Source organism: Brachycentrus maculatus, unplaced genomic scaffold (assembly GCF_059751285.1).
Source record: "Brachycentrus maculatus isolate JH-2025_06_01 unplaced genomic scaffold, ASM5975128v1 h1tg000040l, whole genome shotgun sequence".
Classification (NCBI taxonomy): domain Eukaryota; kingdom Metazoa; phylum Arthropoda; class Insecta; order Trichoptera; family Brachycentridae; genus Brachycentrus; species Brachycentrus maculatus.
In genome coordinates, this window is record NW_028280794.1 from 880115 (window position 1) to 892484 (window position 12370).

General features: G+C 30.5%; 1 protein-coding gene across 1 annotated transcript in view; it reads left to right on the forward strand.

The window, feature by feature from the left end:
* The first annotated feature begins 5751 nt into the window (after positions 1 to 5751).
* LOC148312442 (ethanolamine-phosphate phospho-lyase-like) overlaps positions 5752 to 12370 on the forward strand; it is a 33128-nt gene continuing 26509 nt past the window's right edge. The window contains exons 1-3 of the mRNA XM_088277285.1: positions 5752 to 5813; positions 6861 to 7160; positions 8200 to 8318. Coding sequence (XP_088133411.1) covers positions 7099 to 7160; positions 8200 to 8318 — 181 coding nt within the window. The 5' untranslated portion in view covers positions 5752 to 5813; positions 6861 to 7098. The remainder of the gene's footprint in view (positions 5814 to 6860; positions 7161 to 8199; positions 8319 to 12370) is intronic.

Here is a 12370-nt window from a genome sequence, read left to right on the forward strand (position 1 = left end):
ATATCAACATAGATGGAAGTAGTATATGGAAGTCTATGACATGTCATAGGTTGGTTAAGTGATCACTTTACACACGTGTAACATTCACCATTCTACCCATGATTGACAAGAACACTACTCAAAATTTTCATGACTCATGGAACTCCTTCATGACAAAATCACTTAGTCCAATCGTCGATATATGTATGTATTTACAAATTGATGATGAAAAAACAAATAAATGTATATAATTTAAAATGTAAGTATTAGTTTGTTACAAATCTTAAACCTTCCAGAGCTTTTCACCGATTGCTTTGAAATTTTGCCGCATCGTTGCATTTGAATATGCGCGTGTTTTTATATGCTACTTTCTTTTCTTTTTCTTCATTAAACTAGACTGAGCCACAGCAACGCGTGGCCTTAATGTTTTAGAATTTAATAAACCCTGATGATGACAAGGATCATGTCGAAACCGGTAGGTTAAAGTGTACTAATAATAAAAAAGTGGTTAAAACAAAATTGTTTAGTTTTATAAAGTTTATAAAATGTGCCACAAAGTATCTGCGAAAAACATTCAAGAAAACAAACATAATTTATTCATTTAGAAAAATAAATAATCGAAACATCTTCTTCGTTTTTCGGTACCATGACCGTATTCAGATACTGTCGTGACCCAAGTGCTATGTTTTCGAGTTTTTTATTTGTATTTTTTTATATATTTTTATTTATGGATATTAAAGCTATGAACAGCCTGAATTATTTGTATCACACTTATCGCAGCTATCATACCCCGAAATTTTTGTAATGTAGATTATGAATCAATGGAATTTGTCAAATAAAAGAAATATTTTATTTTTTACTAGAGATTTTATTCAATTAAATTCCACATAACCATTTTCTAATCCTAAAATGATGTAATAGTCAACAAATGCAAATCTAAAAAGTTTCACTTCAAAAAAATATGCGTAAGACTTTAACCCTCCCTTCCCGGTGTTGTGTACCTTGTACACATTGCTTCTAATAACCATAATATCTCAATAAATATAATAAATACAAGGCTAAGATTTTAGGTATTCGTCCTTAATATATTTACGCATTGATTTAAAAAATAATATCAATAATAATCTTAGATGTACAAACCATTCCTCAATGTGAATGTATATTTTTGTAAACTAGTTTACGTGGAAAAAAATAGAGGCACGCATAGATATATAATATAAAGATACAAGACTCAAAATAATGGCTCTTAAAACTAGTCTTGTTTAGATTAATATACTCAAAAATGGTCTTACACAAGTGTTTTATTTTTAAATATTTCAATCAGGGCTGTTCATACTGGATACGATCCTGGACCAATCCAGAGAATTAAATAGATTGGAGGGCCGCAAAAACAAAAACAGGAAGTCATTGTTACAATACGAATAATTAATTAGAAAAATAAGATCATTAATAAATCTGGAATGATATAAAATAAAATGTTCTACAAAATAAATTTTCTTAAAGGAAAATTTTCATGTTGACATATCAACATAGATGGAAGTAGTATATGGAAGTCTATGACATGTCATAGGTTGGTTAAGTGATCACTTTACACACGTGTAACATTCACCATTCTACCCATGATTGACAAGAACACTACTCAAAATTTTCATGACTCATGGAACTCCTTCATGACAAAATCACTTAGTCCAATCGTCGATATATGTATGTATTTACAAATTGATGATGAAAAAACAAATAAATGTATATAATTTAAAATGTAAGTATTAGTTTGTTACAAATCTTAAACCTTCCAGAGCTTTTCACCGATTGCTTTGAAATTTTGCCGCATCGTTGCATTTGAATATGCGCGTGTTTTTATATGCTACTTTCTTTTCTTTTTCTTCATTAAACTAGACTGAGCCACAGCAACGCGTGGCCTTAATGTTTTAGAATTTAATAAACCCTGATGATGACAAGGATCATGTCGAAACCGGTAGGTTAAAGTGTACTAATAATAAAAAAGTGGTTAAAACAAAATTGTTTAGTTTTATAAAGTTTATAAAATGTGCCACAAAGTATCTGCGAAAAACATTCAAGAAAACAAACATAATTTATTCATTTAGAAAAATAAATAATCGAAACATCTTCTTCGTTTTTCGGTACCATGACCGTATTCAGATACTGTCGTGACCCAAGTGCTATGTTTTCGAGTTTTTTATTTGTATTTTTTTATATATTTTTATTTATGGATATTAAAGCTATGAACAGCCTGAATTATTTGTATCACACTTATCGCAGCTATCATACCCCGAAATTTTTGTAATGTAGATTATGAATCAATGGAATTTGTCAAATAAAAGAAATATTTTATTTTTTACTAGAGATTTTATTCAATTAAATTCCACATAACCATTTTCTAATCCTAAAATGATGTAATAGTCAACAAATGCAAATCTAAAAAGTTTCACTTCAAAAAAATATGCGTAAGACTTTAACCCTCCCTTCCCGGTGTTGTGTACCTTGTACACATTGCTTCTAATAACCATAATATCTCAATAAATATAATAAATACAAGGCTAAGATTTTAGGTATTCGTCCTTAATATATTTACGCATTGATTTAAAAAATAATATCAATAATAATCTTAGATGTACAAACCATTCCTCAATGTGAATGTATATTTTTGTAAACTAGTTTACGTGGAAAAAAATAGAGGCACGCATAGATATATAATATAAAGATACAAGACTCAAAATAATGGCTCTTAAAACTAGTCTTGTTTAGATTAATATACTCAAAAATGGTCTTACACAAGTGTTTTATTTTTAAATATTTCAATCAGGGCTGTTCATACTGGATACGATCCTGGACCAATCCAGAGAATTAAATAGATTGGAGGGCCGCAAAAACAAAAACAGGAAGTCATTGTTACAATACGAATAATTAATTAGAAAAATAAGATCATTAATAAATCTGGAATGATATAAAATAAAATGTTCTACAAAATAAATTTTCTTAAAGGAAAATTTTCATGTTGACATATCAACATAGATGGAAGTAGTATATGGAAGTCTATGACATGTCATAGGTTGGTTAAGTGATCACTTTACACACGTGTAACATTCACCATTCTACCCATGATTGACAAGAACACTACTCAAAATTTTCATGACTCATGGAACTCCTTCATGACAAAATCACTTAGTCCAATCGTCGATATATGTATGTATTTACAAATTGATGATGAAAAAACAAATAAATGTATATAATTTAAAATGTAAGTATTAGTTTGTTACAAATCTTAAACCTTCCAGAGCTTTTCACCGATTGCTTTGAAATTTTGCCGCATCGTTGCATTTGAATATGCGCGTGTTTTTATATGCTACTTTCTTTTCTTTTTCTTCATTAAACTAGACTGAGCCACAGCAACGCGTGGCCTTAATGTTTTAGAATTTAATAAACCCTGATGATGACAAGGATCATGTCGAAACCGGTAGGTTAAAGTGTACTAATAATAAAAAAGTGGTTAAAACAAAATTGTTTAGTTTTATAAAGTTTATAAAATGTGCCACAAAGTATCTGCGAAAAACATTCAAGAAAACAAACATAATTTATTCATTTAGAAAAATAAATAATCGAAACATCTTCTTCGTTTTTCGGTACCATGACCGTATTCAGATACTGTCGTGACCCAAGTGCTATGTTTTCGAGTTTTTTATTTGTATTTTTTTATATATTTTTATTTATGGATATTAAAGCTATGAACAGCCTGAATTATTTGTATCACACTTATCGCAGCTATCATACCCCGAAATTTTTGTAATGTAGATTATGAATCAATGGAATTTGTCAAATAAAAGAAATATTTTATTTTTTACTAGAGATTTTATTCAATTAAATTCCACATAACCATTTTCTAATCCTAAAATGATGTAATAGTCAACAAATGCAAATCTAAAAAGTTTCACTTCAAAAAAATATGCGTAAGACTTTAACCCTCCCTTCCCGGTGTTGTGTACCTTGTACACATTGCTTCTAATAACCATAATATCTCAATAAATATAATAAATACAAGGCTAAGATTTTAGGTATTCGTCCTTAATATATTTACGCATTGATTTAAAAAATAATATCAATAATAATCACAATTAATCGGGTACATCGGAGGTATTTTGTGAATATCGGAAACAAATTCGCGCATAAACAGCGCGTGAAGAGTGTACGGGAACCGCGACACTATTTTCGCATCTCACTCTTGCATACATTGTGTAAGCGTGAGGAGCTCAAAGCTCAATATTCTCTGGCTAGCTAGCGAGTTAGCGGCAGTCGCTCTTGAGCTTTCGACAAGAGTGGACCTATGCTTGTTCCGTGAGCGTTGCCAGATGTGTTTTTTTTTAATGTTTTCAGCAAATAAATCTAAATTATTTTTATTTTTTACTTCATTTATAATTAATTAAGGGGATTAGTTATGAATGGCCGTATTTTTTCAATTTAAAATCGTTTTTTATATTATTGTGTAGTGACTGCCCAACACCGGGACGCGCGTTTTATTTTAGCACCGGAAGGGAAAGGTAGCAATGACTGAGTAATTTATCATAATGATTAAAGAAAACACTTGTTTTGTACCACTTGAGTTTTATTAAAGACTACATGATAAACATAAACTTCCATCATTCAGGCATGTATAATAACTAAAATATAAAATATAATAGAGTAATATATCCATTATGCAAAATGGACAACACATAGGTACAAAGCATTTGAGGTATCGAAGCCAAATCCTTGGTGACAGACAAAAAGGTAATATATTACTTAGTTTTATGAATGCACCACTAGATATTTCTATCTTTGCAATAATTGTTTTAAAATACAATAGAAAAAACTGTTTTTTTTAAATCCATTCATTTACAGGGAAAATGTCAAATGAAAAAAATTGATCCTAAACATAACTATTAGTACTACTGACTCTTATCTTCACGTATTGGTGCTAAAGGCACTGCATCTAATGAATGCAATATTAAGATGGTCGTCAATTATATGAAGGCGGGTAACCAGTTCGGCGTCACAGATACCAGTCCAAGGTAATATTAAATAAACAATAGAGTGAAAAAACCCAAATACATATATTAAGGATGACCGAGGAAAAATAGGCATGATCGAATATTTCAAATACTTGAAAGTTATCAGCTCAGGACTCGGAATAATCGGCGTCTACATGATGTATGAGAAAATGTATGAATGTAGAAAAGGCGAAGCTTGTGTCCAAAAACAGATTGGTGTGGCGTTGTATTCTCTCTGCTTAACCCCGTCGGGAAGCGGCGTGATGGTTATTTAGTCAGTTATTTTAAGATAATAAAAAAATGCATAATGAATTTAAATAAAAAGAGAATATGTATTCAATAAATTGTGTATTCAGAGTATGTGATAATTCGATATCCCTCCTGACTGATTTTCGCAAAAAAATATGTTCGCTTCTATGGTATGTATGTTACATAATTCGTCATTTTATCCAGCCAACATTTCGGCAGTGCGTGCTTGTATTATTCCACGACATTTTTTTGTTCTGTTGTGTATCTATGCAAAAACGTATTTTTCCATTAACACCGCATGACGCACTCGAATGTACGAAAATGATTGGTCAATTTTTACTGACCCCCGCTGTCCACAATTTTCCTCGGCGCGCTCTGATTGGCTGCCGCGCGTGACGTAATTGGCACGAATATTTTCTCGAGCTGTTGTGGCGAGCAGTATAGGTACTGTCAATTAGTTGGCTCAGTGTTCGGAGTTGTCATAGCTCATAGCACAAGCAGCGAGAGAAGTTCTTATCAACGGCAGCTTCAAGTCACAGTAAGGTGAGAAATTGTTATTGAAATTTTCCCGCTATTTTCACACATTCGAATCGATTCGAATCACATTCCTCCAGTTCTAAATTTGTATTTTTGTTTACCACTTTTCACATTCGAAATGATTACTTTTTAGTAATTTGGCGGAAGTTGTAAATATATTTACGTATCACGAGTTGAAATATTTTTATTTTCAACGCTATAAGCATCCAAAGATCTAACAATAGTTGCGTATTTCAACCGGGATTACGTTATGTATCAATGAAATATAAATGACAATGTCAAAGGAAGGAGAAAATTGGCGGGAGATTTCCCGCTCTAAATTCAATCTAAGGCAAACGGTTTTTGTAAATAAAATATTTTTATCATAAAAAAAGTAATCCCGTTATTTAAAAAAAGTGTTCACGTATTCGGAAAATAAAAAATATTTATATAAATACTTATTTCATTAATATTTAAACGAGTAGAGTAGAGTAGGCTTTAGTGGTGGTTAGCACGTTTAATTATCATTACAGAGCCCTGAACTAAATTCTTAAATAATTTGACACAATATTTTAAATTTGATTGAATTTTTGTTTGCAAAGTTTACATTATATTGGCAATTGAAGCGCAAGATTGGCGAATTTTCGTTTATTTATTTATAACTAAGAAAGAGGTGCTCTTCCGATGCCATTATAAAAAAAAGATTTTCAATCACTTATATAACAGTTTACTACGCAAAAAACTTAGGTTTTTTTTGTTATTTATTGATTTATTTTTTATCTGATTTAAATTAAGAGAATTATATAACTACAACTTTTTGACTCAGACGTATATAATTAATTATATTCAAGATTTTTCTATCTTAAATTACATATTTATTTATAATATATAAGACCTTACAATACATTTCTAGTTTTCAAAACTATATATTTATTTCGAAGAAAAACTTATTTTTTCAATTCAAAAACGATATTTTAAGTAAAAAATTAATAACGTCAAATGTTACCTGGATTTAAGGATAATTAAGTTGCGATTTATCGTATATTGGGCCTTAAAGACACCCTTTCTTTTCAGAGAGATAACACATCTTCGATTACAAATGCCTTTCAATTGATACTCCCCGTCCGACATCCATCTCAGGTTTTCCCATTTCCTAAAAGAATAGTCCCGTTCGGTCGGAACAGCCGTTTCCGCTCCCGTCTGAAGGTCCTGTTTCCCTAAAAGGGTCCTGCCCCTAGAACCGAGTCCCGTCCGGGAACAACGGAATCCCATTTGCCACTATCCCGAGGGAGCTAAGGAGCCACTCGCCGAGATGACTTCACTGGAACAGATGTCCAAGGATGAGACCATCAAGCTGAGACACGAGCACATCGGGTAAGTGGACCCTCGGCTTAACAGATTAATATAAGGGTACTAGAAACTATTGTTCAGCATCTTACGAAGACAGATTATGGAAGTTAAGACGTAATCCACTTACTATGCAAATTGATTAGATGCTTGAATCATTTGTAACATACTTTTTAATTTAAATTTTGTTTGGCAGTCACCCAGTGAAACGACGTTTCTACCAGTGTTAAGTCTTCATTTTATTTTGAAAAAATCAAAATTAAAAAATAAATAAAAAATCGTAGTTAAAATTCGTTTAGCTTTATCATATTAGAGATTTTAACCGCATCATCACGGCGCTTCTTAGAGAGAATAGAACATCACACAACTCTGTCTTTGCAAACATTCTTTGCCTCTTCCACATTCATGTCATCTCCTCATACATACCATATGATTCCTGATCATCTGTCTAGTTATTAAACGAATGTATGCAAAATTAAAAAAAAGCGTTTTTTAAACTATCCAAATTTACAACATTTCGAGTGTGTGAAAAAGTATTTGGACACACTCAAAATGTTAAATTAATGTTAAAATAAATTAACTGGTCAAATTATAAGCTTAAATAATAAAAATGAAAATGATATTTTCTGGCGTTTCTCATACGTGTGATTACGATCCAGGATTCGGACCTCATACACTGATAAAAGAGTCTCTGCTCAGTAAAATCTTCTTTTTATCTCACCAATAGATGTCTCTAGTGAAGTTTTAATGATTCAAGAACAACGTTTCGGAATTGGTTAATATATATAGAACTTCAAAGAATTTGAGAAGTGTGGTGGTCAATGATGGGTAGATTGGTGAATATTACACGTGTGTATAGTGATCACTTAAACCAGCCCATGACGGTCGTCAGCCCCGTAAATGCCCAGACTTCCATATTCTTCTTCATCTTTGATGAGATGTCAAAAAATACTATCCAAATTTATTATTATTTATATTATTCTTTTGTGTAAGTAATTCTACTCAAATAAAGATTTAAATTACTGTTCATTTTGGTTGTTTTTTAATCATTGTCCTTTTTTTACAGTCGTTCGTGCAAACTTTTCTTCAATTCTTCTCCCCTGAAGATCGTGAGAGCTGCCGGGCAGTTCATGTACGACGAAAATGGTGAAGAATATTTGGACTGCATCAACAATGTCGCTCATGGTATGTAGGACAAGTTATTACCTCCCTTTCAACCATTTATTTGACTTATAATTGCGCAGTGTGAAAAATATGAGGGAAAATAAAATCTATTTTTAAATATACAAATTATTATTTGAATAAATTTATACAGCGAAAAAGAAAATACACCATTTATTTACTTAGTATTAACTTTTTGGAATAATATGATGATTGGAATTGGAAAAATAAACCACTTATTTGAGACCACTTTTGAGTTTATTAATGTAGATACGACTATTTCTTAAATGTTTTTCGCAGATACTTTGTGGCACATTTTATAAACTTTATAAAATTAAACAACTTTGTTTTAACCACTTTTTTATTATTAGTATACTTAAACCTACCGGTTTTGACAAGAAACTTGTCATCATCATGGTTTATTAAATTCTAAAACATTAAAATACTCATAATTAATTTACATTTCCTTACCAAAAAAAGTGTGTGGAAGTTTTTGGTAAGGGAATATAATTAATTATGAGTATTTTAATGTTTTAGAATTTAATAAACCCTAATGATGACAAGGTATTTGTCGAAACCGGTAGGTTACAGTGTACTAATAATAAAAAAGTGGTTAAAACAAAGTTGTCTAATTTTACAATTAAACACGACTAGTTTTAAAAAAAACTATAAGTGTTCTTATCAACAGATGAAAATACAAACTACGTATGTATTTTAACTTTGTGATGAGAACAACAAAGAAAAAGAGCAGAGAAACGACATTAAAATGCAATTCCTTAGACGAATGTGTAGTAAAATCGATGTATGATAGAATCAAAAATGAAAATATTAGAAAAGAATGTATGTAAGTCTGAGTAGGGATAATTGAAAAGATTGAGAGAGACTACTGAATTTGGATATGTGGAGCGAATGGATGACAAAGGTGTGTCTTAGAAAATATATTTGGCAAACGTGAAAGGGAGAACAGAACGAGGACGGTCAAGAAAGACTTTGCATGATCAAATCAATCGGAACATAAAATCTGATTTTCTTAAAAGTCTACATAATATTGTAGTACCACTGGATGTATGAGTGTAGAGGAAACTAGTAGTGCATATCAGGACAGACGAGTATGGCGTTTTATCCTCTCTGCGGAGAAACAGCGTGATGGAAGTAGTAGTTATTATTCTTAACATTTTATATTATATTATTCTTTATTGTTCTTTCACAACATTTCATGAATTTAAGGATTTATTTAATAAGTTTAGGGATTTGACATAATTAAATAAATAAAATGAAAAAATATATACTCGATTTTCGACAAAATATTGCGATGTTTATCGTTATTAAATATAAGTAACATAGAAAAAATATTATAATAATTATATAAAATATCATCAAACGTACTAAGAGGTAAGAAATAATATTTATAATTTAAAATATTTATTTGTCCGCCTCCGTAGTGTAATGGTCAGCAAGCTAGGTTACCGTTCTGGAGGTCCCGGGTTCGATTCCCAGGGGGGGGGGTCAAATAAATGCAATTAATTTTTTCACTCCAATATTTATTCAATATTACCTGAAGCAAAGGGCTGATCACCTTTCCTTCATGTGTTAACGATCAAAATGACACTGCGTTTATATGATGCAGTGCCCTATGCACTATTGGTGTGCGGATAAGGGGTTGAAGAATATTTATTATTTTTACTATGTCAAGAGCATGACGACACGTGTGGATAAAAATACAAACGTGTGATTTTCCAAGTACAATTATCAAGTATCATGTGTTATCGCACACACGATATCGTATAGATTCATTTTCATTTCATTCTTGTACTGAATGAAAAACAAGACAATCTTTGTTTCATTTTAATTAATCGACGTATTGTTTAATATATTGCGATAGAAAAATGACGCATTTGCAGTATTATTTTAAATGGTTAATAATTGTTTCGATCTTAGAAAATGTCGATGGAAAGATCAAAGGGGTCGAATTAAAAATTATATAATTATTTAACCATTAAAGTGCTTTCATAAATATGAACGCTAAAATTGCTGAAGATTTTTTTGCAAAAATGTTCGATATTATATTTGGTGGACATTGTAAGGGCGAAAACAATAGGGTTTTCCAAAAAAACATTTATATTTTTCAATAAAAATTAGTAATTTTTTTTATTAGTGAATACTAATGGACGTTGTAAGTACAAAATCAAAAGGGTTTTCCAAAAAAACATATTTATATTTTTCACTAAAAATTAGTCAATTTGTTTATTCGTGAATACTAATGGACGTTGTGAGGGCAAAAACAAAGGAGTTTTCCAAAAAAACATATTTCTATTTTTCACTATAAATTAGTCGATTTGTTTATTCGTGAATACTAATGGACGTTGTAAGGACAAAAACAATAGCGGTTTCCAAAAAAACATATTTCTGTTTTTCACTAAAAATTAGTCAATTTGTTCATTCGTGAATACTAATGGACGTTGTAAGGGGAAAAACAAAGGGGTTTTCCAAAAAATCATATTTCTATTTTTCACTAAAAATTAGTCAATTTGTTTATTCGAGAATACTTATGATGAATACTAACTTAAGAAAAGGATACACTTCGACACGACACCTCAGGTCGACCGCCAAAATACACTAACGTCATCGTCGGTATATCGACGGCGCGGTTTTGGCAAAGTATACCAAAGTTGATATATCGATTCTTAGAACTTAACGGTTAGTAATATAACAGAATTCGAGAAAAAGAGATAAGTACATGTTTATTCGTAAATCGGCTTATTTTATATATTTTTCTTATAAAATAGATGAATATTTGTGTTGTTATTATTTACTAAAATACTTCAATTTCATACTATTTCTGTGAGCCTAAGCGGCTCATTATTAGAAATAGGTATCAAATTACGATAAAGTGGGTTCGAACCGAGAAACTCTGACTTAAGAGTCCGCGACACTAACCACGGGACCACAACCCGACACTTGGTAAAGAGAAAACGAGATCTTGACACGAATAAATCAGATTTTTTAAACTATTCGTGAAGAGGGTAAAAAATATAAATCAAATAAAATCAAAACAAGTAGGTACCAGTATTATCAATAGAAAAAAAAAGTACATATATACATTTTATCATGTAATAAATTGGAGTACTTTTCATTACTATTATCGCTACGGAAACGCGATACAATAATAGTTTTATTATTTTGTGTTCAAATAGTTAAAGGCTTGCGTGGGAGTCTAGATAATAAGTTCAATTTATGGCAACATCTTTTCCGGCGTGAAAAACAGAACGGAGTAAAAAGTATAATTTTAATACAAAAACAACACTAGTTATTTCTAACAAATTTATATTTTGTCATCCCTTTTTAAGGCCTTTGTCAAAACCAACATTTCTTAACAAGATAAACTGAAAGATTTAAATATTAAAATTAAACACTTGAATAAGACCACTTTTAAGTTTATTAATATAAACACAACTAGTTTCAAAAATTGCAGGTGAAAACACAAACGAAAAAAGATTGCATTTTTATCTATTGATGAGAACATGTGTAGTTCTTGAAACAATAAATTAAAAATTAAATAGTGGGTCTTATTCAAGTGTTTTATTGATATATTCAAATCAACATATTACTTAACAAAATGAATGCCAAATCAACGAATAATGCCATATGATACATTTTCAAAATAAAAATAAGACTGAAATCAAGGCTGGCCTTTTGCCAACGTTTTTAATAGTTTTTAATTAATTTAACTTTATAATATTCACGTCAAAAAATTATTGTAATTTTAACATTTTTTTCATTGAATCCAGCTCAAATTTTGCGGTGTTTACAACTTTTGAGGGTGTTGTAATAAGAAACAATGTATGAGCAATTATATTTATGGAAACCACGAACGGTAGACTTACTAACGTCAACATATATTTATCGTTTGACAGTCCACAAAAATTTATGATTTTAAATTAAAATTACACTTAGAATATATTACAATTTCTTAAAGTCTATTGCGAAATGTGTTTCAAAACATTCCGCATCACTTTGAAAATCGGTAGATGAAAAGTTGATTATTTTGCATCTCTATAAGAGATAACAGTATCCCT